Raw genomic sequence first — 27,805 nt, 5'->3', positions numbered from 1 at the left:
TCATAAACTCTAAACTAAAGAGCCATTGAAGAAACATCTTTTTAATGTGTATATATGTGTGGGGGCGAATTGAGCTGCTGTATCAACACGAAAATCTGATAGAGGTGTCAGACTGTAGTGTGATCAGAAAATATTTGATCTTGCTTTCAAAGATGGCCTTTAGCAAACTTCTATTCATGGAAATGTTGCCTCCAAATAGTAAAGGCTTCCTATGTTTAAACGATCCACTGTGTTTTGTGATGTTTAACAAGGCAAATCCTGATCCACACGTCAAACAGAATGTCGGTGCTGAATTGTCTTGGGGATCTCGGGAAAATTAGACATTTGAACAGTTTGGTCTTTTTTCTGTCATGATCAAGATTTTGTCTTGCATGTTGGCAGCAGACTTACTGTTACAGTCAACTCAAATGATTTATTTATTTTTTTAAAGAACTTGCCTGTATTATTGAGTAGCCTGGTTGTAGCCTGAACTGCTGCTGCGTGTGTTTCCTTTTCATTCTCGGTCAAAACAAACAAAATAGGAGTGAAAAGCACGTCATATAGTGGAGGACAACGTTTTAAATTAATCGTATTTCTCTAAGTCATATATTTTCTACGGGGCGACGCTCCCTGTCGCTTTAACTGGAGGTAGAAGGGAGAGGCTGCGCGTTCACAAACCCTCCCATTCCACTATGGAGGCGGGTACGCGCAACGGTTTCTGCCCAAACTCGAGCACAAGGAGAGAACAGCCTCCGGACCGCTCAGCGCTACGCCGACACTATAATGTCTCATCTGCCGTCCATCAGCAAACACTGTTTCGTCTTCCAAAGCAGCACAGGAGTGTACAACATGTTTTTGGACCATTCTAGTAACCAGCTCTAGATATTCGTGCTGTATTTGATCAAGTGTCGATTCGACTTATTTCCGTGAGAGGACTGGAGAAACCCACGCACAGGTAAGGCTGTATCGGGGTTTAAGCACAGAGTTTGCAGGGCTTCCTGGCAGGATTCGCGCAGTTGCCGCTGAACGACAACTAAAAACAACAAAACAAATAAACAAGGTGAAGAAATGAAGGTGCATTTGAAAGTTTTCGGCATGTACAGTCTGCGTGTCCGCTACGTTCCCAACATAAACGCGCTGCAGTTGCTTTGGTAAATCAGGGTCGAGTGTAGTTTTAAAAGTGAGGGAGTGATATTTCCCTTTTTCACGCAAATTGTCACTCATCTGTTTTAGGGCGTTTTCAGCTCCGTGAAGAGGAACAGCGAATGCGTGGTCGCGCTCTCGGTGGGCATTACGCACGGACTCCGTTGACCCTCTGCCTTTTACCTGTATATTTACACTTTATATGTAGGTAGTATCTGTCCGTATGCCCCAAAAAGTTGTACTGTATTCAGCATTTCACCAGAGGCTTGACTGAAGCGTCGACAGTGAAGGTTTTTTTTTTTTAAAGGTGAACTCTTATGTGATTAAGTTGCTTATAGAGGGTCTTTTATTTAAATATTTGGCAAATTCTTTCCTTTTTCAAAACTGCTGGAAAATTTTGTGAACAAACATCTGAATCATTACATCCACGTTTTGACCACACTAAGCTCAAGAGCACAGCAGGGAGTCTTAACCAGCAGAACTTGCCTTCATTTGGTTTTGTCTCTGAATATGTTTTGAGTTTGAGACGTAAGCAGTATAAGGCATGCTTGATACTTATCCACATCCATGTGTGTGTGTTCTATGCAGGTTCTGAAAATGGCGAGCAGGTACCTAGTGCTCTTTGCCTTGGGGACTGCAGTGATTGCCAGTGTTCAGTCCTGCCCTGAGCAGTGCATCTGCTCAGATAAAACCACCCATCACTTTGTGGACTGTGCTTACAAAGACCTTCTCCTGGTTCCTGTGGGTTTGCCATCCAATGTGACGACTCTCAGCCTTTCAGCAAACAAGATCCAAGTGTTAAAATCCAAAGGTTTTGTGCATGTCACGCAGGTGACCTCTCTTTGGCTTGCCCACAATGAAATTGTTACCATTGAGAGAAATGCACTGGCCCCGATGTCCCAGCTAAGGAACCTGGACCTAAGCCATAATAGAATTGCGAATTTTCCGTGGGAGGACCTTGCCAACCTCACTGCTCTTCAGCTGCTGAAGATGAACCACAACGACATGGTCAGCCTGCCTAAGGATGCTTTCACTAACCTGAAGGACCTGCGTTCTGTCCGCATCAACAACAACAAGTTCACTACCATCGTGGAAGGGACCTTTGATGCTCTCACCGCCATGGTGCACCTTCAGATTTATGCCAATCCTTTCTCCTGTTCTTGTAAACTGGAATGGATGAAGGATTGGATCACACAGTCTAAGATCTCCATCCCAGAGCAGAACAACATTTTGTGTGATGCGCCTGACCATTTAAGAGGTGTTGAGGTTACTAAAATGCCAAAACTGGAGTGTCAAGCCCCAACTGTTACTATAACCTATCAGCCCAACATTGAAAGCACAGAAATATATGAGGGATACATGGTCATCTTGAACTGTGAAGCTAAAGGGGCCCCAAAACCTGCCATTGAGTGGGAAATATTTGCTGGAAACCAACTATTAACATTCACATTGCCCTCCATTGTTGAAAAAAGTGAGGTTCCTATTAATGGGCCACCCACTAATACAAGGTTCCTCATCTTCCAAAATGGCACACTGATCATTCCTCGTATGAGCAAAAAAGAAGATGGAAACTACAGCTGCTCTGCGACCAATGACATGGGCAAAGCTGAAAGCACAGTAAAACTCACTATGGCTGGTACCAAAAAACATGCTATCAATTCCATACTGGACACCAAAGCAGGCATTAGTTCACCTGGAAGCAAGCCTGGGCCAAAGAGCTCCAAAAACAGCGTGATCAGTACTTGGCCCAAATATGAGAAGACCAAAATCCTCCCTACTGGAACATCATCCATCACTGGACAAGTTGATGAAGGCTCTGATACTTTTTCATTCACCAGCAAGTGTGGAATAAATGACGGCACACAGTACATCTCTAACCATGCTTTTAACCTGAGTTTAGATGATCTTAAACAGTATACCTTTGATTTTGGGGTGATTGCGCTGGAGGTGTCTGAAACTGAGGCTAAAGTCCAGCTCAACCCCCTGCAGATGGCCAGTGCCAAATCTAACCTTCACCTCAACCAACCCCAAGACCTAGAAACTGTGAACAAGGAGGCGTTCAGTCTTTACCAGACCTCACCCAAGAAATCCCCTATGGACATGCTGTATGTCTGCGTTAGCACCGGCAATGGACATTCAGTGGTGCAGTGGTCCAAGATAGAAGAAGGTGTCAACACTTATCGCTTCCAGGGCTTACAGCCAGGCACTAATTACACCCTGTGCCTTACGTATGGGGGTCAGGACTGTCAGGTCCAAGTGGTCTTCACAACAAGGAAGAAAATCCCGTCTTTGCTTATCATAGTGGTGGTCAGCATTTTCTTGCTGGCTTTGGCCACGGTGCCCCTGCTGGGTGCCACCTGCTGTCACCTGTTGTACAAGTATCAAGGCAAGACCTACAAACTGATCATGAAGGCGCAGAACCCGGATCAGATGGAGAAGCATATAGCCACTGATTTTGACCCAAGGGCGTCTTTCGTGGAATCAGAGAAGAACTTCAACCCAAGCGAGCTTGGTGAGGGAGAGGGAGAAGCTGGTGCTGAGGAAGGAGAAGGGGAAGGGGAAGAGGTCGAGGGCAGCGTGGTGGCCGAGTCTATTCCTGAGTCGCAGTCCAAAACTCAGGAGGAATTTGAAGTGGGCTCTGAGTATAGCGACAGGTTACCTTTAGGGGCTGAGGCAGTGAATATTTCTGAGGAAATAAACGGCAACTACAAAGAACCGCGCTGAAAGTACAAGAGAGTCTGAGGGACGGTGTGTACAGTAGTTACTTTCGAACACATTCCAAACCAGGTAAAGAAAACATCTGAAGTTGTTACTGTTCCCTGAAAAAGGTGAAGTTTTACCTCAGCAATCAAGCAACAAATGTATATATTTGGTATCGCAGACGAGGCTCCTGAGCTGTATTTACAGCCTGCAGCTGCGAACAAAGGAACTACTCCAACAAACCTCAGACTGAGTCCAGCCATCTCCCCCAAAGCCGTAGCGTCCGTGCATACATGTGTAGACTCACCGTAGCGGTCAGTAACTCATTGAAACGCCCTGTAAACTAGGGCGCAACGCTGTGGTCATCCGTAGTGGTCATCTACATTCAGAGCGAGCGCGTGCTGAAGAGAATTCCACTTTCACTGTACTCACGACCTGTGTCTGTTAAAAACGAGTAAAAAGCAGGTGATTCCATGTTTGATGTGAGAGCCCACAGTGAGACCGGGCGCTGCTCCTTTCTGACTGAGTGAACTGAGTGTCCTTTCCTCTGCTGTGAGATTTGACCGTGTTCGTGGCATGTTACACGTACGTGTTTTCAAGTGTGTTTATTAGCTATAGGACGGTAGATATCCTCAGTGTCGGTATGTGGTGTAACGGCCAGTAAACTGAAAAAAAAGATGTGCTCTTTTTTAATATTGCTCGCTGGTTCTCGCCGTCGGTGTGGGCAGCGAGGGTCCTGTACATTTTTGGTGATTTCTTGTCGAACACTGTTCAGTTATGTTGTTAAAAAAAATCTTCGACCCTTCAAATATTTTGATATGATTTTATGTACGTGAACTTAATAAAAATGGTGAAAGACCGGAGATCAGCTTTGGTTTATTTCTCGCAGTGACCCGAAACGCGTTCAGTTTTAATGGTATAAAAGGCTCCTGTAGACTTTTTCTGTGTTATTTACTCCTACAAAGCCGCCATTGCTCTGCGTCCTCATTGCTTTATTTCTTAAAGACAGATTTAATAAAGCTATTTAATCAGCATTCTGACGGGAAAGGCGCTAAACGCACGAGGGGAAAGATAGGATAGGAAAAAATGTTAGGTGTAAATAAACAAACAAATAAGTAAGTAAGTAAGTAAATAAATAAATAAGAGCCGTTGAGGTTTAAACTCGTGTGAACGAAGCGAAATGCGTGTCCGACACAGATGCGCGCTCCCGTTTCCTCGCTGCGCGTAAAAGCGCGCTGAAGTCCAGTCGCTCCCGCGCGAGCGGAGTGCGAGCCCTATTGCTCTTCAGACTCGGGTGTCCTTAAAGGCTTGGTGAGGGATATTAGTGACCTGTTTGGTGAAAAGAAACACCGAAGAGGACAAAGGAATGACGTGCAGCTGTTCGGTGCGCGCGGTGTGGGCAGCGCGTCCAGCTGTGCTTCAGTGCATCAAATCGAGCATTTCACAACGAAGAAACACATTTTTATTCGAGTTTTCGATTCCAAAAGAAAAATAACGGAAGAAAAATGATCACAGTGTCATACAGTCTGAAAAAACAAACAGTAAAAGCTTTTATAATATCTCGTCTGAACTGTCGGTCGCGCAGCGCGCAGTCTTTGGATCCCATGCAGCAGTGCGTTCTTTGTTCAAAGCACAGAGGCCGCCAATGCACGATTTCATTGCTTTTATTTATACATATTTTGTTAGTTTCGTTTAAATCACAAATAGATTTATTCAATCATTTTATCACTTTATCATATTATATATTTAACATTTTAAGTGTTAGGAAGCGGCTTAGAAAATGTGAGTGTGTGTGTTAGGAGGCACTTCTGAAACTAAGTAAAACAGGATGTCACACAGGAAATGATGAAAATGACCCCTCCAGACCTTTCCTGTGGTGTTATTTTGAGAAGTGAGATTTTTAGTTTCAAATGGAAACCTAACAAAACAACAGCAGAAGGATAAGCTTAGTCCACATATACAGATCAGCTCAGAATGAACATAGTCAATGGTTTGATCTTTTCATCAAGTATGAAATATCATTCTAATAAATGAGAACTGATGGAAATTAATAATGATCATTTTTAGAAAAAAAAACATTCTGTACAATCATAAATAGTCAAACATTCTAGCCACCACAGACGGGAGTTCAGTGCCAGACTACACTTCCTGAAAAACAAACCAATCCAAGAGATTAAAAAAAAAAAAAAAATCAAATACACAAAGGAAGTGGGGCATTAATCCATCCATCCATCCAGGCAAAGACAGTCTGCAGTTCTTCCTGAGGCTCTAAGCTATAAGTGCACTTTTTCAAGACAAATGCAGTCCTACACAGAGACAAGTAATACTATCATAATCTGGCTGATAACCAATGTAATGTATTAAGAGCCTGGTGGTTGGGGGAGGGTGGATGGGGTCTCTCTTTCTCTCTCTCTCTCTCTCTCTGTGTTATCGGTTTCAGTCTTTAGTTAGAAGCAGCTCCTTCTGCCTCTTTGCTGGCCTCTGTGGTGTTACCCTCATTTTTGCTCTCTTCTTTGGAGCTCCGGTTGAGGGTCCCGTTGATGAAGCTCTCAGAGCTCTGTCGCTGAAAGTGCTTCCTGGATCCCACCAAGGACGGGTTATTGACCAGCGTATAGAGGAGATGCCAGTGTCCACGTGCCCGCTTCCCATTGGACACCTTGTTCTGTTTCTTGTCCTGTGAGACCAGTTGGATTCCTGCAAATGATCAGGGAACCAAAATTAGCCTCCATTACCTATGGCTGTTTTATAGGATAGGTAAGGTATACACACACAAACACACACACACACACATACACATGTGTATAATATATATATATATATATATATATATATATATATATATATATATATATATATATATATATGTATATGTATATATATATATATATATATATATATATATATATATATATATATACATACACACACACACACACAGACAGACAGACAGACAGATATCATCTAAAGCACTGTTAACATATTTAAAGTGGGAATCACTCCACCACAGTGCCGTAAATGAGGGTCATCAGAGAGCTAGTGCATTTACAGACAGCTATAATGCAATCTTTAGAGCACAGTCGGGCCATATTTAGTATGCCATTACCATGCTAAAAACACAAGCCCTCTGGGCTGCATAAATATGAAACAGTCAATTAGAGCGGTCCATCTGTGTAATCCACCGTCATAATGCTAATCTCTCCAGCACAATAGCCCCCTGTTCAATGGGAATTATTATAGTATCTAAATGCAAACAAACGCAACAAATAGTTCCAATTTAGAAAGCTAAGGAAAGGCACGGAGCAATCTGTACAGGGCTGGAAATTCAAAGAGACTAACAGAGTTTAATCTACAGACAGAGCCATGTGTTTGCCATGGCGTGCACACCATCTGCTTTCAGTGACAGTTTGTTAACTCCTTCAGAAGCTAACATCTGTGATCAACCTCTATTTTTGTGACTTCCACACAGGAGAAAAGTACAAGGTTATTTTTTACACTGACTGAAGCAAGCAGTATAAACTCTACAACCTGTTAAGTCCTCACTTAGGAGCAGGGTGTTATCGCTATGAACAGAGCTGCATGGTCTTTGACAGGTGTAATTGAGGGCAACAGTAGAAGCCAAAGAGACTCATTGCACATTATGGCCCAATTTATACTGACAAATTTAATCAGGATAGATTTGCTTGCTTGCTGCATGCTAGACAGTGTTATGAGTCAATTATGTTTCAAACAAGGCTGGCTAATTGCCTGCAAATACAGCCTGAATGGCCCTGGAGAAATAAAACACAGATGCACTGTATCATTTCTGCACCTGGCTAATATTTATCCACCACGAATCATTACAAAACTGTCCAATAACAGAACAACACTAGTCTTATAGAACAACATATAAAATAGGAAAGCTGACCTTTGATCTGAATTTGTCCTGTTTATACTGGATGTGATTGATGGCCCATATTTATCAGGCATTTCCATATAAGATCACAGATTTAAGATCAGGTTTCATCAGTTCATGTTATATAAAAGGTATAAGCTGATCTGCATTCTTACTGTTAGGAGTTTGATACATTTGGGCCAATGTGTGGTAAGGACTATGCAATATATTTGATCCACATCAGCTTTCACAATACTAATATTGTTAAAGTGTGCAATATGGAAATATGGAGCATCTAACCAATCAATGAATGTTTTATTGTGTGCAGTGACCATCCTGACCAATCATAGATGCTCTTTGGGTGTTTGGATGAATCAAGGTGATGTTCACATAAAGAAAAATGTAAATTTTTAGCCATGTAACAACTGTGATTTCTGTATACCGCAAGCTGTGTTACAATCACAATAGGCAGCAATGTAATTGCAAAATGCAATTTCGTCCATATCATGCAGCCCTAAACCAAATGATGAAATAATGCCTTCATTTTCTTTCCATTTTTGTTTGTTTTCAAATATCACTACATTTATCACAAAAACCTAAAATATTGCAGTGCAACTTCTTTACAACACCATTTAGTCCTACAATGTGCTAAATGATGCTAAATGCTAAAAAAAAAAATAAATAAGGAAACGAACAAAAACTAATTGAGAAACAGCGCCACCTACTCGTTATAATAATAACTTCAAGCTGATTAAACATCAGCTTGTTAGTTGTCTTGCTTGATGAACGGTGCACATAAGAACCGAGTTACACACCTTCTTCAGCATCCCGCGCCGCCTGTCCAGAGCCTTTGTCCTGGCCTGGAGACTGCAGCAGTAACCCGCAGAAGGCCTTCATCACCGGGTGAGACTGGCTGACTTCAATCTTCAGGTAATGAGCATAGCAACGATAGCCTGCAGAGCGACACTCTGGGTGAGAGTCTGGAGATTGCTTTTTCCCCCAGTTCAGCTATCACGTGCTATTGTGTATAATGATAATTCTGTCCAAGCTTGCATTATGCTCGCTCTCCAGCTGTGCAGAGCATTCTGCTGTGCAGAAGTCAGTCTTAAAGATTACATAGCCATCACTGTTGGCTATATATTATGGGGAGTGTTTTGAGTTTCACACAAGAGCTGAACATGAGGGAATTCCTTACAGACTGCCATATACTGTAGATGCTACATTATATATATATATATATATATATATATATATATATATATATATATATATATATACACACACACACACCCACACACACACACACACACACACACACACACATAGGTGATCATTATACATTGCTGTTGTTGTATTAAAAGGCCCATATCCCACATTTTTCTTATATTGTATTTTTTTCCTTGATGTTCACTTATAACTACTTACAACATTTTGTTATTAGTTAATAAAGGTCATAATTCATTTGTACACAACAATTTTCCTGCCTCACTTTATCTTTTGAAATTAGATAGGCTGTATTTATTATTTTGCCTTTAAGACTCATTTAAGACTGGCTAATTGAGTGCACGGTTCTCAGGCGGAAAAGGGTGGAGAGCCCTCTCTGGGTCGGGGATAGGCTCTTGCCTCAAGTGGAGGAGTTCAAGTATCTCGGGGTCTTGTTCACGAGTGATGGTACAAGGGAGCGGGAGATTGACAGGCGGATTGGTGCTGGGTCAGCAGTGATGCGGGCTCTTTACCGGTCTGTTGTGATAAAGAAAGAGCTGAGCCATAAGGCAAGGCTCTCGATTTACCGGTCGATCTACGTTCCCACCCTCACCTATGGTCATGAGCTTTGGGTAATGACCGAAAGAATAAGATCGCGAATACAAGCGGCCGAAATGAGTTTCCTCCGCAGGGTGTCTGGACTCTCCCTTAGATATAGGGTGAGAAGTTCAGTCATCCGGGAAGGACTCGGAGTAGAGCCGCTGCTTCTTCACGTCGAGAGGAGCCAGCTGAGGTGGTTCGGGCATCTGGTTAGGATGCCTCCTGGACGCCTCCCTCGGGAGGTGTCACAGGCGAGTCCACCTGGGAGGAGACCCCGGGGAAGACCCAGGACACGCTGGCGCGACTATATCGCCCAGCTGGCCTGGGAGCGCCTCGGAATCCCCCTTGGAGAGCTGATGGAAGTGGCTGGGGAAAGGGAGGTCTGGGCTTCATTGCTTAGGATGCTGCCCCCGCGACCCGAACCCCGGACAAGCGGAAGATAATGGATGGATGGATGGATAATTGAGTGCTGTTCTGATTGGTTCCTTTTACTCAGCCTTATTTATAAAGGACCCAGAACTGAAACATTCAGTAGTACTTTAATATAAATGGGTGGAGCAAAACTGCTGCAGGCTAAATAGACGGACAGATGTGAAAAATGGCTCTTGTGACATCATAGAAATGCTTAATTGAGCTTAATGGGCTGTGTTGGCAGCATGGTTTCCATATGCAGACCGGGCAGTAAATGGTACTTATTGAAATGTTTACATTTACTTTACTGCTTTAGGAAGAAAGCCAGTTAAATTACATTTTCCATTATATTGGCCCATATTTCAATTTTTTTATTTTCATACACTATTTAAAAATGCTAGTTGCTTTTAACATTATGTAAACTTTTATAACAAATAAACTAATAGAAGTGGTCCATAATACCATAGAATCAATTTGTATTATATTGACATACAACATAAGGGTATTTTTTTACTACTCATGCACATTTTCATTTTGGAGATACAGTATGAGTTGATGATACGTTTAAATACTGGGAAAAAAAAAAAAAGTCAGTTGAGCCAAAGTCCTCCTACAGTCTGACGTACCTGGGTCAAAAGCCTCCACACTGCGGTTGAGGAGGCTGATGTCTATACGGCCAAAGTGAATAATGTTGAAGAGAGCTGTAATCACCAACCTCCAAATACCCAGCAGCATACCCACCAGGACATTGACAGGGAAGAGCAGGTAGGTCAGAAGGAATAGACTACCCCTGCGGAGACAAGATATTTACAAAATGAATACTAATTTTAAACGGGCCATTAAGACATAACAGGCTGAGGAATGTTCTCAAACTGAAAGCCATGTTTCACTGGACACAGAGAAGCCATACCTGTTAGTAAGGTCTCTTGTTCCAGCTTCCTTTTTAATAAACAAGAACCTGGATGTAAGGTGCTGCATAAGAACAGCCAAGAACAGCATTAACCAGAAGGGCCTGTGGGCAGACAAAGGGGATTTGTTTTAAGGGGCACTTCTATAAATGCTGATGTTTATGGATGAGAGATTGTTGTCATAAAGATTTTGTGTAGTACTCTTGAGGATAGAGCCATGATGCTGGCATCACTTAAAGGGCAAAGGAGACTCCAGAAAATCACTGACCACTACCATGATTAAGTATTATCAGCATCGTCCTCAGAGGAAGTGAAATTTACTCACCACATTCTGCCAATGACATGGAAGAGCATCAGGTTCTTTCCATAAAAGATAGGAATGATGATGAGGAACACAAAGAACAGAAGGCAGATGAAGAACACCAGAGTCTGAATGATCATACCTTGATGAATACAGACACAATGAGGGATTCAGTTATGATACTAACATTGGACACAAGTAATGAAAATGATTCTAACGTGTTGTATACCAGGTCCCTTAGTTAAAAGGCTCGTATCCTACATTGTCCTTATATTTCAGGATTTTTTAGGTTCTTTAATGATATTTGTAGAGGTTCACATACCTAAAAGAGTCATCTATACATGACTACTGTGCAATCTCTCTTTATCCTTAAAACATGCTATTCTGTTGCTGTGTATGGTTTGAAATGTGAATACTGTTATCTGCTACATCAAATTCTTCTAAATAAAAAAGTAAGAAAATTTGTTTTTCCATGATATGGAACATAATATTCCATAACATAAATAATATTTATATATCTCACGTATGTAGTCTCTTACATAAATCCAAAACACTGTTCATAGGCTGTAGTTGAATCTAATTTTCCTAATATATATATATATATATATATATATATATATATATATATATATATATATATATATATATAAAATAAAAAAGTGAGGCATACAGCAAAAAGGGGGCAGTCCAGGGGCACCCAAATGTTTTGTCTGTGTGTGCCAAAGGGCATTATTTGTAAAAACAAACCAGTGAACAAATAAAGAAGGTAGTTAGGTTCCACATTGAGTTTTTAAAATGTAGAACATTACACACAATTCAATTTAAAAAAGGAATTAAGAATAATTTGAAAACACCACTTACCCAAACATCCTGTTACATTTAATTTGCAAGTTAAGAATGTTTTTTTTCCTTCTGTAAAGTTATGATTTCAGAGATATGAGGTTTTTTTCTTGACAGTGACAACATGTTCTATAGAGGTTTTCTCAGTAGGTGGGGGGTGGGGTTAGGGAAACATTCCAGTGTACCAACTTAAACATCCTCGTGTCCCAACTTTTGGTACCCTGATTTACTATGAACATGTAAACATGTAGATTTATCTTAAATCTAAATTTACCTAGACAAATGAAAGCAGCTTGGTAGCTTGTGTAGCCCATCCAGCAGACCAGGGCAGGACGTGAAGGTCTTATACTTCTCTGGCAGTTATACACGTTGTAGATGTCCCCTCGGTACAGCCCCCTAAGATTGGACCTGAATACACACACAAGCCATTTTGAGAGTTAAAAGAGACATAATGTATGAGGCAAATATAGTATAATGGAAAGATCCCTAAAGAAAGAAATGCAATGGAACTGCCTGCAGTTGAATCAAATTGTTGTGAGACAATGAAAAAAAAAACTCATTTTGAAAAGTCATTATTTTCAGGCTGGTATTACTAAGTATAATTACCCAATTTTTATTAGGGGCAGATAATGCCTGCTCCCATTTGCAGTAACTGTTGAGACACTGAGAATACAGCGACTGCTGCCATTAGTGTCATATTTTATCTAGTCTGTGTGTGTGTGTGTGTGTGTGTGTGAGTGAGTGTGTGAAAAAACAGTGAGTGAAGGACAGATTCAGTTTATATATAAGGTATATAGCATGAGCAGTGCACTAAAGTAATTTTTCCAGTAACAAAGTAGTGCATTACAGCTTAAATTCTAGTAATCACATTACATGTACTGACTTATTAAGAATTTTGTTACTTGCATGTCCCTCAGACATTGCACCCAGTGTTCAAAATATCCCATTTTTGAGGGGTCCCATGTTGCCTGGCTACTCCAGCACATGGAGAAGTACTTTTCTGTAGAATTTTGTTCTGACTTGCATCTATAATGCTGCGTCTTCCTTGCTCAACACTTAAGCATCTCATCCAGTCAATCAAGGATGTCTGAACACAATAATTAGCTGGAACCGGGATAATAAATAGTGGTTGGAGCTAGACATTGCATGAAGACAGATGTCCAGGACCTCTCCAGGACTGTAGTAGGGGATGGAATACTCCTTATAAGTTCAATGTGTATGGGCGAACCTAAACTGCTATAGACTGTGATATTATATATATATATATATATATATATAATCTGTATCTGTCCTTGTAGGTCAATTGCATAATGTGCTACCTGTGGCATCTAACCATGTGATTTTGAGAGTGTTAGGAAACCCAGCAAACTATAAACTATAAACTCAGCAAACAATCGGTTATAGCATTTAATCATGCTAATATGAAATTGTTGGATCAAGGTCACTCTGCTGAAGAAGAGAGAGCCCCATACTCACCTACACAGTCCAGACTGGACTTTTCAGGAATAGCTCTGACAGCTCTGTAAGATTTACAATTTATTTCTTTAAATTTTATTATGGAACAGCTGTTTTTGAACGGTTTCCACTGGCTAGTTTCTCGTTTTCAAAAAGCATGTGCTGTTCAGAGTTTTAATCAGCCTTACTGGCTACATCTTGTGCAAAGACATGAATAGTGACAGATGTTGAGAACCCAGCAATGTTTCTGTCTCTGAAAAAGCAGTCATACAAAGGGTTAAACAGAGACTTTACAGTCTGCAATTTCAGCTCTTTTTCAGCCATACCTGTGCAGGATCATGGAGCTCATAAACATAGCCAGATTGACCAAGCAGCACAGGGTCACTGCTGAGACGTAGCACACTGAAACGACAGAAAAACCTTACCATCACATGAGCTGCACACACATCACTCTCTCAGCACTTTTCACCATCCGCTGATTAGCAAACAAGCTCTGCCACAGTCCAGCAGTCTGCTCTGCTGACTCCATCACTATTCCCCCATCAGCATGTGTGTGTGCTTGTGCATGGTCTTGTGTAGATGGTATAGATTTACTCCTGTGTGTATAAGGTTGAGTGACAGTGGATCCATACCCTCAGTATAGGATCCATTACAGGCCTCTGAGCAATATTTCCTGCCATTCCCAAGAAGCTTAATATGATTAGGCAGCAGACAGCCATTTGTGTGGTGCATGAAACCTTAGACTCTTCGGTTGCATCCACATCAATGAAATCGTATCCTGAATTACTTCTGTTACACTGTGGTGTTAGCATATTCAAGACGGCCATGTTTAAAAAAATATAAAACACTTCTATCAGGTGTAAATAGAGGTGGGCAATATGATAATATATTAACATATATATTAACAAAATCACGTCACAAGTACTTCAAAAGCACTGAACAACTTCACACATCATGAAAAAGCTAATCATAGGCAGCCAAACAGCAACAGTTGGTATACTGGTACTGTGTAAACTGCACAGTAGCAAGTAGCTGACTTGAAGTCAGTAATTTATACCATTATCGCACTGTACCATTATACACCGTTTGATTTTTCCACCTATTCCTCAATTATATAAATTAGGTCTTGCTGCAGGTCTAAAGCGCCAGTCAGGAACTGCTGATTCAGCATTGCAGACATTCCAGTGTCAGCTCAGAGTTCACTAACAGGGTGGAAATCTACCCTGCCGGCAGCAGCATTTCCTTTTTGGTACATTAAGATGCTGAAGCAAAGAATACCGGACTCACCCTCAACACACCACATGTAGTGCACCACTATCTTGACCACCTCTTTACGGTCGTCTGACAGAATAATGTTGAAGCCGGCCAGGAGAAACGCGATATCTTCATCCACTCCTCTCCGGACAATCTGGAGTGTGGGCACCACTCCAGTGAACAGCAAGAGCGCCATCTGAGAGAGCATGGGTGAATGGCATATAACTATGCAGTGCAGTGGTCTTACAGCAGTCACCCAAAAAACTGAAGCTTTACATATATACACACCTGATAAAGTGCAATGAATGCCACAACCAGAGAAACGGCTAATTTAAGTGGGAACCTGAAAACTGGTACAAAAGATCACAAAATAATGACAAAATGGATATTACTGCTTAACAATGAAATACAATAGTGTGCAAAAGTCAGAGACATCCTTTCATTTGTTTAATTTCCAGTCAAAATGGCCAAGTACAAGCTCTGAGAATGTTATTTACAAAATAACCTATCTATATAAGGAAAGGGAAAATCAAATTAAACTTGGGAAAAATAGGACTTTTTTAAAAATATATATTTTTTTAATTATTAAAAGATACAGAGAAAATAGAACACCAAAAAACAAAAACAAAAAAAAAAACACAAAACATAAAAATTCCTGTGTTGGAGAAGAGAGAGCTCCAACTGTACCTATACAGTACAGACTGGATTTTCACTCAAGAACAGGTCTTGTAAGCAAGACCTGGTAGACCATCAAAACTGTCACCATGTGAAAAAACAACAGCACAGTATAGCCAAATGTTCACTAATATATATGCAAAATGACATAGTTACCTTCTTCAGGTGTGTATATGTAAGACTTGAATGCATCAGAGATTCGTTCAGACAGCTTGGGCCTAGAACTGCTTGCACTGCAAAAGAAAATAATGCAGTGTTAATCAATTAAATGCATTTTAATAACGTAATAAAGTCAATAGAAGCAGCAAGTTGGTGAAGCACATACATATGCTTGTACACTTCACCTTTTCTAGCAGTCTAAATGATGTCTATTTATTATTAAGAGATCTCTATAGCATGTAGCAAGCACTGTACATCTTGCCTTACAGTGTTAAACAGTTTCCGCAGTACAGGCATCATCTTCTCATATATTCACAATGACCTTTCTTATCTCTTTCAGCAGTTTTGCATAAAGGAAATGAGCATCTATGCAGGGAGTGAAGTCACTCATGTAATCTGCAAACAGGTAGATTAGGAAATTCCTACATTTAAGACTCAGTGAGCCAGACTGATAATTATCTACTGCACCTTTTGCATGAATAAGCTTGAGTTTTGATTAGCTAGAATTCAAAAGATACTAGGTTTGGGAACCTATCTCTGCTAAAGTCTGTCCATTCAGGCTTGGCCATGAGCCTGGATTATATAGAGGTCATCCTTTTAAATTAACTTCATTACAACTCACACCATCTGACCTTGCTTTGGAAGCCTTCTTCTTTTTGAGAATCTTCTTTACATAGTCTCTGTAGTAGCTGCTCTTTAGGTCCTGTCACAAAATGAAAGTATACAGTAAATTATTTAACAACTGTGTGCATTCCAAGACCTTTGTGGACAATATAATCCCAATATAATCTAAATTTATCTAATTATAATCTGAATGAGATCCTGAGAAGATCCTCCTCCTCTCTGCTTCACCCCAGTGTATTTGTCTTACAGATTATGGCCACAAAAGACCACCATTGTGCTTTTTCTGTGGGAGAATAACACAACTTCTGTGTAATCTGCTCTGCCACAGCACAGAACGCAATCGCAGAAAGCTGCTTATTATGATTAGGAATGTGTAATGCCATACTGGAGTTTACACGCAGTTTTCCTCTCTGCATTGTTCTACTCCTAATCTGAGCAAAGTATGAGTTGTCATTAGTAACATAAGAACTTTCTCACATGTGCACATAGTCACTGAACAAGGTATGGATCCCATAGATTTAAGACTTTTATCTTATACAAGAGCCCAAATTATAAATCTATGTTAATCTAAAAAGAACTCTATTAGAATAGAAATTAACAAAAAGAGCAGATAATAGCCATAAGAAATATATCACTGAAAACAGTAACTAAAATGTTCAGATATTCTTAACATTACTTCAATAAGAAATGACTCTTGAAACATCTATTGGGCTAGTCATCATGTAAAAAAGGCAACTGGTGCTTTAAGTACATAATAGTACAAAACAATTAAAAGACAGATTTAAAAGACTGAATTGACAGCAATGATACATGTTTGCATAGAATCAGTGTCATTATCCTGTTAGCTGCTCATTCCATCCCATGTACACATCTCTGCAGGTTCAGACTCACCTCAGAGGCATTGCTTTTCTCTGTGCCCTTTAAGCCCTTGAACAGGAGTAGAGGATACTGGAAACTGAGAAATGCCAAGCAGGCAATCTGAGGCAGGCTGCTGAACAGGGCATGGTATTTATATATCTACAGAGGATGACAAACACCAAGAAAAACAACTTCAGACATCCTACTTTTATGCAGCTTGGTCTAAAAGATTTTTTGCTTTCCTAGTGCACTAGGAGCTTTACCATGATATTAAATTAATAAATTAATAAAATAAATGCAAATTTTAACACGTCTCCAAGCTTTTCAAAAACAACCAAAAAGTTTTCAATGACAACAAGCCCATTTGTTTAATGATTTCCTTACCTTTAAGATAGGAAGATTTCTTAATGCTGACAGAAACTAAAGTGATTAACTCCAACAAAAGCTCTGCTGTGGCTCATACCGAAGCAGAACCAATCATTTTGAGAGTTGACCATTCATTAAGAAGACATGAAGACAATAGATTGAGCAAGGAAATGGAATACGGAGAGTTAAGATGCAACAAGTAGACCAAAATCTGACACAATGAAGACTCACTGAAAAAGCAGCAAACCTGCAAACCTGAAGCTAATAAAACTGCTGTTCAAAACTAAATTAAGATATTGGTTATTAAGCTTATGATAAGTCCTACCTGTGGTGTTTTGGGGCAATCCACTTTCTGCCAGACAAGGACTCCAAAATGTGTCCATGACAACAGGCTGCCCAGCACGTAGCCCACCTTGTTGTGGAGTGTGCCACAGGCCAACAAAGGATAGTACAAAGCAGGGTAGTAGAACAGTGCCAGGATTAACCAGTATTCTGCGAAAATGAAGAACAAATTACTACAAATGCACAACAAACCATTAACAGTTTATCACAAACTTTTGGTGAATTGTTATTGTGTCATCAGTTAATATAGTTAAGTAAGTGTGTGACAGTGTTTTCTTTCTCATGTTTAATATACAACCCCAATTCCAATTAAGTTGAGGCGTTGTGTAAAACATAAATAAAAACAGAATACAATGATTTGCAAATCCTTTTCAACCTATATTCAATTGGATACACTACAAAGACAAGATATTTAATGTTCAAATGGATAAACTTTATTGTTTTTTACAAATATTCCCTCATTTTGAATTTGATGCCTGCAACACGTTCCAAAGAAGTTGGGACAGGGGCGTGTTTACCGCTGTGTTACATCACCTTTCCTTTTAACAACACTCAATAAGCGTTTGGGAACTGAGGACACTAATTGTTGAAGCTTTGTAGGTGGAATTCTTTCCCATTCTTGATTGATGTAAAACTTCAGTTGCTCAACATTCCGGGGTCTCTGTTGCCGTATTTTGCGCTTCATAAAGCGCCACACATTTTCAATGGGAGACAGGTCTGGACTGGGGCAGGCCAGTCTAGTACCTGCACTCTTTTACTACAAAGCCATGCTGTTGTAACACGTGCAGAATGTGGCTTGGCATTGTCTTGCTGAAATAAGCAGGACTTCCCTGAAAAAGACGTTGCTCGGATGGCAGCATATGTTGCTCCAAAACCTGTATGTACCTTTCAGCATTAATGGTGCCTTCATAGATGTGCGAGTTACCCATGCCATGGACACTAACACACCCCCCATACCATCAGAGATGCTGGCTTTTGAACTTTGTGTTGATAACAATTCAGTCCTTTTCCTCTTTGGCCTGGAGGACACGACGTCCATGATTTCCAAAAACTGAAATCTGAAATGTGACTCGTCAGACCACAGGACACTTTTCCACTTTGCGTGAGTCCATCTCAGGTGAGCTCGGGCCCAGAGAAGCCGGCAGTGTTTCTGGGTGTTGTTGATATATGGCTATATGGCTTTTGCTTTGCATGGCAGAGTTTTAACTTGCACTTGTAGATGGAGTGACGAACTGTGTTCACTGACAGTGGTTTTCTGAAGTGTTCCTGAGCCCATGTGGTTAATATCCGTTACAGAATCATGTCGGTTTTTAATGCAGTGCCGCCTAGGGGATCAAAGGTCACGGGCATTCAGTGTTGGTTTTCTGCCTTGCCGCTTACTTGCAGAGATTTGTCCAGATTCTCTGAATCTTTTGATGATATTATGGACTGCAGATGATGAAACCCCTAAATTCCTTGCAATTGCATGTTGAGAAATGTTGTTCTTAAACTGTTGGACTATTTGCTCACGCAGTTGTTCACAAAGTGGTGAACCTCACCCCGTCCTTGCTTGTGAACAACTGAGCCTTTACAATACTCCCTTTATATCCAATCATATTACTCACCTGTTTCCAATGAACCTGTTCACTTGTAAAAACAGGTGTTTTTTGAGCATTCCTCAACTTTCCCAGTCTTTTGTTGCCCCTGTCTCAGGCATCAAATTCAAAGTGAGTGAATATTTGTAAAAAACAATAAAGTTTATCAGTTTGAACATTAAATATCTTGTCTTTGTAGTGTATTCAATTGAATATAGGTCGAAAAGAATTGGCAAATCATCGTATTCTGTTTTTATTTATGTTCTACCCAACGTCCCAATTTCATTGGAATTGGGGTTGTAGAAACAAATGTTTCACTGAAATCAAACAAAAATATAAATCTACAAAACTGTTGTATGTGGTGTCACATACACTACACTATAGAGAAGATTCTCTAAAATAAACACAGGCACTACCACCTCATGAGGATAAGTTACTAGAAATGCAGACATAACAATAACATGAATATTCTTGGTTATGTTACTGAACATATCAGTTGAACTGTCTGCAGAGCCAAGTGAGCAGCTATTTTTCATCCTCCTGTGTGAATGAAGCCTGGTTTTGCAAAGGTGCCACTTTGTGAATAGACAGTGTTCATTTGATAGCTCCAAAGCAGGAGTGACTCACTATGCCTCTAGTTCACATTATGTTTTTATGCTACTTTGGTGGTCTCACACACAAAAAAACTAATCATTCCCCCCAAAAAGATTTTTTTTTATCCACAAAAACTATGTGGCTGTACCATTACACAGAGAAAGGGGAGATTCTGTCATTGGTATAGCATCTGCCACATTGCCATCTTCCTCATACCTTTATATTGGGTGTCCTTAGTAAAAGGGAGTGGGTTGGGTGCTAGGGCCAGTCCAAAAATCTTGCAGAAAAGCACCCCAAACACAGCCACTGACAGACCTTTGTGCTGCGTATGATCGAGGAAATTTACGGGGCTTTAGAAAGAAAGGAGAACGGAACCAATTATATTAAGCTTAAACCATGCAAGCTTAAGACATGCAAAGGAGACCTATACAAGTCTGGTTTATGCAATTTACAGCTCAGTGACACTGCAGTATGTTTTTGTAGTGGTTTTTTTGTAGTTCCCTAAATAGTCTTTCAGTGTATGGTTCCTTTAAAACTCAATAGAAGCCACTTAACTGAAAGCCTTTTTGAAGAAACAAAAATGCTTTTTCTACAGCATCACTTCACAGAACCCTTTATGTCACCTTTTTTTAACAGTATAAAAATGATGAAGTAGACTGAATATGATTGGAATCATAAGGCTTGGCAACACACTCACCTGAGTAAACCTGGAACTCCTTTCAGACCATCCCAAACTTTCTGTCGTCTTGCCAGAACTGCCAGGATCAGCATGACTACCAACTTCCCAAGCAGACACAGGAGACAAACTTAATCACTCTTTATTTCCCAGCCCACTCAATGCCTGCCAAAAGCAAACCACCCAAACCCTGCTGTAGGTCCCTGTAATCCACCTTGTGAACTCACTGATGCAGTGAAATAGTTTCCCAGTTCAAATGAAGCAGCAGACCCTCATCAAGCAAGGGGAAGACCCTTTCCATCAAAATAAGTTCACTCTGATCTGTACTTAGCCTTCATTCATCATGTTCATGTTCAGTGCACACAGCACTGGGATCAGTGACCTGACATGACCTGTGGTGCCTTTGGTAACCACCAGGGTCTCACGAGTGGGCCGAGGACTGCCTGCCACATGGTCCATCACAGCCAATTACCATTCAGCTGTTTTTATAAACATCAAAGAAGACTGGGCAGCATAAAAAAGGTTTTGTATGCTAACTCTGTGGGAAACCTAGGAGTTATACAAGATGATGATGGGTGATAATGAATGTAGTCCATTTGGCATAAATGCTTTGCCAACCCAAAATAACATGCTTGAAGATTTAAGCTTAGTTTACTTTGATACAAGCTAAATATAACACTAAATATTTACTAAGCTAGCAAAAATGAAGTTTGTTGCAAATAAAAGAGTTTTATGGGAACATAAATAAGATTAAATGATCTTTTGCAGGCTTATAATACATACGAAAGTCATCAAGAAGAAGTAAATGACAAACAATGATGTGCTGTGTATGGAAAGGAGCAGACAGTATTTCTTAACCAAATACTCACAGATATGGCTGCGATGCATATGTGGTAGAGGCCGTCATCAGCTGTGGGGTCACATGGTGGGATAATTCTGGAAATTTCACAAACACAGGGTATTTATCATAAGCCAGTGCGATCCAGGCCGCTTACTCACCCAGCACAGTTCAATCCCAGACTACACCTCTCTACAGCCCCCACCAAAACTTTTCTCTGTCAGCAGACCAACACTCACCTCATAACTGCTCCAAGCACAGATTATACATTTAAACCGATTGATAGACAATGTAACTGAGGTACAACAGCCACTTACATATCCAAAGCACACTGGAATGACCAAAAAGGAATGAATAAATCAACCAAAGTAGGAGACTGTGAAGAGGCTATGCACAACTAATGAAACTTGGTTTCATTTGGTTTGACTGTTGAATGTCTTGGGTGTAGCTAATGCTAAAGACACATTGTAAAAACACTAACAAAGCAAAATATGTAATATGTACTTAGAAAAAGAGTTTATACAGTACTGAAAATAGTTTTATAACAATCTTTGAAGTATCATATACAACAGGTTCTCCATCACACTGGTGATGGACCATTTAACCATGAAAAGAACCATTTAAATAATGAAATGGCTCTTTGATGACCATTGCCTTTCATGAATAATCCTTGAACAACCCCCTTTTTGAAGAGTGTATGGCTTCATTTCTGACAACACATTGAAGACAACTTTCAAGAAATATCAATGCTTCATCACGATTAATACACCATTTACTACAGAAATAAAATGTTTTCCAATTGTTGTCATTCTTTTCAAAAACTCTTCATATTCTGTCTGAAACATAACAGGGGCCAATGAGATACATCTAATTCAAAGAATGACTTATTCAAATCACAGTAGTAGACTTTGGTTAAAGTATGAATAATAGTTTAAAATCTTAGATTTCACGTGTGTGGTCCTGTATTCCTCTGTAACTGAGATTACACTGAATTATGGAGTGAGAAGAGGCTAAATTGCTAAACGACAACAGTGGTAAGGCCTGAAGAAGGTCAAAACTAAGCCTAAACATTTTGCTCTTCTGGAGTATATTTATTTAAAAAAAATATCTGCCAATACCAATATGACTCTGATCCATTGGGCATCTCTATAACACATCAAAATTGTCCTCTATACATTATGACTGTTATCAGCATTAAAATACATTTGCGCTATGTTTGTAACTTTAATATTAATATAATTCAATACCTTTATTTTGGGAGGAAATTCTGTACCATAAAAACTTTTAAAAGTTTAACAAATAAGAAAAAAAACACTTACTCAACAGGAGGCTTGGTAGGTAGAGCGTTTTCATACCAATCCGAGTAGTCGTAGTAGTCCTTCCCAGCTTCTGCACTCATTGTGCTGGCTTAAGGATCAAACAGATCAGTATATCAAAGGGATCCAGTTAGACAGGCACAGAGGTATGAGGTTCTCTTCCCCCTTCCAGTGGGACAGACTGCTCTTCTCCTGTTTGGTTACACTGTGCAACAATGAACAGAAATGTCCCTCCAAAGTTTATTAACTGGGAAGTCCTTTTTCTGCCTCTGTGTCCAGGTGTTGTAGTAGAGTCTTCTGAAGTGTAATGTGACAGATCCTTGCTGCAGTTTGCCACCCCCAAACTCCTATCTTGGCCTTCTTTTTCAGATGGAGATTATCACCACATTGGAAGCCTGAGAGAGAGAGAGAAGTGTGAAAGCAGGGAGAGCAACGTTCCAGACAGGGGCAGCCAATCTCTCCAGCCACCTGTGGCTTACTGGGATTAGGTGGCCTTTAGGGGCGGGCTGTAGGCTGGATGTCCGGCATGAAAGGTACCAGGAGCACTGGAACTTATAAAGCCCTGGGCTGTACGTGTGTGGGATGGGAACAACTGAGGAACATTCAGCCTATCAGCTATTTACTCTTTCCATTGCGATAACTGGGAAATTGAAATGAGTGGATTCTCCTTTCCATTTCAGAGTTATCTTACTGGGGAGATTCCTAATGATGAGTCAAAGAAAGGATGAAAAGCAATTTTACTACTGCTAAAGACACACATACACCACATTGATCTTGATCGAATCAGCCAATTGTGTCATCACCATAGACTTCAGGGGGGAAAAAAACCTTCCCAAACAACAACTGTAGCCTTTGTGAATCTGTTCAGAATATTTATATGACAATCTACAATAGTGCTCTGTAGACCCACTGATAATAGATATTACAATAGGAGCAAGTATGCAAATTCAGTTTTGAGATATACAATGGCACTTTGTAGTCACTTAAACATACTGATGTAACAATTGGAGCAAGTATGCAAATCTTGGTGCTATAACATACAGAAAAAGAAGACACTATAGTGGTAAAGACAGCACAAAATAAGTATGACTTTCTGGAAACACTTGGCCTGTCAAGGTTGTTCTGTAACTATTTTACCTTAAATTACTGGAGTTTTTAAATAGGAGTGGATTTTTGACACTTAAAACCTGGAAATAAATTTGTACGATTTATTTGATGTGCTACACCTTGCAGTGAATTACAGGACTGATACCTTCCACAGTAGGATCCAATATTATGCAGCTATATGACAAGTTTTCTTTGGGTACTACTTAGAACACACTGCATGCACCGCTCCACCATGAATGTTTTAAAGAAAATATGTTTTAAGCCAAGAATCTATCAAAAAACCCAGGCATCAGCCAACATCCTCACAACAATTTAATGTAATAACTTTTGGTGAGGTAGCTTTTTGAAGCATTAAATGTTTCAGTTGCTGGGATCCTATCACCTCTGTTCTCAATTCTGACTCTGCACGTTTCTTTAGAATAACATTTCACATCAAATTGTTCAACATTATTATTTTTTTATTAGAACTGAAATTAGAAAGGCTGAACCTGGGGAGTCAGAAACTCAGAAAACTAGGGCCACATGAGTGGAATGAAGACAGGGTGGGGTAAAGCTTACGTCTACTTTTTCTTCAGCACTTCAGCACCAATTACACACACTTAATGACCTGAATAAGACAAACATTGCTTAATTCTGAGTTGTTCATTTGTCAGGAAACAACAGCGTTATTCCAGTTGGCTGGAGAACACAACAAAGCTGTCTTTACCACCTCTCTTGATCTCTTCTACTTTTTTCCTCTCTCCCCCTCTCTCTCTGTTGGCAGTCAAGTTTTGTAACTTGAATCTCAGTGTTAGGGTTGGTTTGCCACACTCATTATGCAGGGATTACAGTCAAAGATAGTTAAAAAAAAAAAGGTACCAAAACCACTCCTTAGAGGGGGACAACAGCCCCTAGAATCACCCCTGTGAGAAAAATAAGAGGCTGTATAAATAGAGGGCGCTGAACAAAGAATGCTTTGAAGACTTACATCACCGAGACGGTGGTGGATTTGTGCCAGAGAGTTTGTTTGTACCAGGTAGGAAAATGACACTCGGTTTTGAAGTTCTAACTGTAAATTATGGACAAAAAACTTCTTGATAAGTCAGTTGGCAAAAGGACTGCCCTTAGAAAACATCTGATTGTTACATGATGGTGTACTATTGAGCACAAGAAAAACACTGCCAGGAATAATGAATGGGAATTATAATGATTTAGATTAGATTCAGTTTATAGGCTGTATGGGGAATAGCCTTGACAGTGAACTTCACATATAAGGGAGATGCATTACAATAAAAAAAACGTTTTTCTCCACAAAATACACACACACATTTTCAAAAGAAATGCATAATTTTTCACCTTCCTCATCTTCCTTACCTTTATACCATTATATTCCACATTTCTGTAGACAATGACTAAAGCCATTTCTAGCTGGATTCAGGCCTTCACTGCTTTTAAAGCTGGGTGCAGCACTCACACAGCCCATTCTGGCACGGACTAGAAATGGGATCCTGTCTATGCCCTGAACCTTTGACATGCCTGAATCTAATTAAAGAGACAGTAGCATGGATCAGACAGTGCAAAGACAGACGTTCTCTCTAATGATTTCATATCCGCAATCATCACTCACAGCCTCTTGAGAGCACTTACATCAGTTAAAGGAAAAGAAGTCTCCATGGAGCTAACCTGGGTATGCCAGTGACAGATTGGGACATTTAATGTTGGGTATAAAAAAAACAACAAAAAAAAAACAGCCATCCATCATGGACACAGGGCAGGAGACAGCTTAATCCCCTGATCTCAGCAGCCTTAAGATAATAACGGCCCATAATAGACAACTGCTCTCGACTTTTAAAATGCATTGTTCCGTACGAGACCATTATTGGCTATCCATATTACTGACAGATCATATTTCATAAAAGGCAGACATTGCAGCATTTTATATAGAAATGCCTCAGCAAGATCTCAAACCAGGGACGTGACCATCTGTCGCCAGCAATCTGTGAAAAGCACTAAGTAACAGAACAGTAACGGACTGGGCTTAAACAGGTAAGTTCAGACTTTTCAGTAGAGGTTTCTTATTAAAATGCCCATATTAACGAAAACCAAGATTTCCTCACTTTTTAAAAATACGTGTGCTGTGGACATCAGGGAGAAAAACAAATGCAAGAAAAAAGAGAATATGGGCTCTTTAATGGACAGTCCCGCGGCCTTTGCATCAGGTCGTCTACCTGCGAAACAACACTTCTTAAATTTACTCTTTTAAGCCATTTGGGCGTCTCATTTATCCGATATTGCGGACTCAGCTGCATTATATACATCTGTTTGAGTGGAATAAGGTGTTAGATGTCTCAGAAGAGAAGCATGTTTGGGGGGCGAGATATTACTAGCTACCGATTAGCAACTTGCTAATAGACCTGTGAGGAGAAAACAAGCATAGCTGCCCCGCTTCAGCGTGGCGTCCTCGTTTACACACAGAAGCTGTGGTGTTACATTACCCCTTACAGGCTGATACTGTTTGAAAATCCTATGAGATTTTGTTTCACGTTTTCTTACTAGTTGGTACAAAAGGTAGCCCGTTAAAAGTTTGGTTTTAGACACTGAATGTGGTCACCGTGCTTTAAACTGTAAAGGCTGATCATCGTTTCAATACCACTCACCTCACAGCATCACGGAAGAGGCGTGTAAGCGAGTCTTAAACGATTTTTAAGCGTTGAACAGTTTTTGCCATTGGCATGTTTGTTTAGTCCACCAGTTTAAGCACTTAAGGGTTTTCCTCGTATGAAGGTTTAGTTTTAGATAATATTATACCTTTTTCAGTATGTGCCATTTTTCAGACCGGAGCAAACTGAGCAAATGGGAGTGATGAAAACGTAAAAATGGAAAATAAGACAGTTCGTTAAACATTTTTGCATATTTGATTTCAGATGTACCTTGGTTGAAGCTGATCCTCTGTGGTTGCAGGAATTCTTGACTTCTTGCCACAAGGAAAAAAATAGTCCAGGAAGATTGTCGAGGGTGTCCCTAAATGGTTTAAGTATACAGGTGTCAAAATGATCAACTTAAGCTATCCAGTTACTTTTATGAATGCTTTCTATTTTGCAAGGAGACGAAAATATCTGAACACTGCATGCAGGCTCACCAGACTTTGACCCCATCTTCCAGATCTTGGTAATGAACCTGAAGAAGGAAAAAAAAACATGGGGGGGGGGGAAAGGAGCATGGTGAAAGTGCAGTGGAGCTACAATAGGGCACAACTTGGCTGAAATTCAAATAAATGGCCTTTGATCATTGATATGTTCACATGCTCATGAGCATAACAGCAAGATACATTTTGCAGCATGCAGCCTGTAACATGGTGTTGTTTTCCTTATCACTTTATATAGACACTGCCATGAAAACACATGGCGCTGAGCAGTACACTGCTTTATAGCACCTTTGATTATCATAGGCAGGCATTGGCCTCACACCATCTGTTTACTTTCGTGTCAAGGTGTGTGGTGTTCTCTCTGTAGCTCTAGCAACAGCAGTAAAACTTATGATGGCAACTTAAAATGCCACTACTCTCTATTTGTACTGAACTCTGTCCTGACCCTGATTGAAAAAGCAGTGTATGAGTTTTAGTAATGCTAAGAAACCATATTAAAATTGAAGAGAAGAAGCTGGACTTTGTCTTTGAGATTTTAAATGTCCAGTTTAATCAGCTGGGTCAGTACCGGCTCCTGTTGACTGTGGAGAATCCTCTTCTGGCAGGTTCTGCTGCTGGAGTCCAGCTCAGAGTGAAAGATAGAGAGATTCTGCAGGTGAACTCCTTCTCTACTGATACTGTTGAACAGGCTAGCTTGGATGAAATCTGTGCTTTTTCCAGCAACAAGTTTGTCTTCACTCTGCCCAAAGGTAGGCTATTTTATCTCTGCATTCCTAAGACCTCATAATGTTTTCTTCATTAGTTGTTTTTTTTTTTTTTTTTTTTTTTTTTTTTTTTTAAATGTTACCCCTGTTGGATGAAGTTTTTCATGGACTTCAGGTAAACAG

At 40.2% G+C, this 27,805-nt stretch overlaps 2 protein-coding genes across 2 annotated transcripts; one reads left to right on the top strand and one right to left on the bottom strand.

Moving 5' to 3' along the window:
- The first annotated feature begins 663 nt into the window (after positions 1-663).
- On the top strand, positions 664-4,685 carry islr2 (immunoglobulin superfamily containing leucine-rich repeat 2). The gene is made up of 2 exons (XM_017722876.2): positions 664-934; positions 1,711-4,685. Exon 2 carries the CDS (start codon positions 1,720-1,722, stop codon positions 3,844-3,846), a length of 2,127 nt encoding a protein of 708 aa, XP_017578365.1. The 5' UTR covers positions 664-934; positions 1,711-1,719; the 3' UTR covers positions 3,847-4,685.
- Positions 4,686-5,470: 785 nt separating this feature from the next.
- On the bottom strand, positions 5,471-26,933 carry stra6 (signaling receptor and transporter of retinol STRA6). Its single transcript, XM_017722874.2, has 19 exons — positions 26,913-26,933; positions 26,704-26,794; positions 22,691-23,082; positions 21,403-21,469; positions 20,555-20,637; positions 20,074-20,207; positions 17,673-17,839; positions 17,015-17,140; positions 16,132-16,202; positions 15,497-15,573; positions 14,954-15,015; positions 14,699-14,861; positions 13,738-13,813; positions 12,231-12,364; positions 11,141-11,258; positions 10,818-10,919; positions 10,534-10,697; positions 8,509-8,646; positions 5,471-6,516 (listed from the first exon to the last, which is right to left on the bottom strand). Exons 3-19 carry the CDS (start codon positions 22,768-22,770, stop codon positions 6,266-6,268), a joined length of 2,013 nt encoding a protein of 670 aa, XP_017578363.1. The 5' UTR covers positions 22,771-23,082; positions 26,704-26,794; positions 26,913-26,933; the 3' UTR covers positions 5,471-6,265.
- Between the last annotated feature and the right edge of the window lie 872 nt (positions 26,934-27,805).

The sequence above is a fragment of the Pygocentrus nattereri genome, chromosome 11 (assembly GCF_015220715.1).
Source record: "Pygocentrus nattereri isolate fPygNat1 chromosome 11, fPygNat1.pri, whole genome shotgun sequence".
Classification (NCBI taxonomy): domain Eukaryota; kingdom Metazoa; phylum Chordata; class Actinopteri; order Characiformes; family Serrasalmidae; genus Pygocentrus; species Pygocentrus nattereri.
The sequence above is the reverse complement of the archived record's forward strand: the minus strand, read 5'-3'. Positions and strand labels throughout refer to the sequence as shown.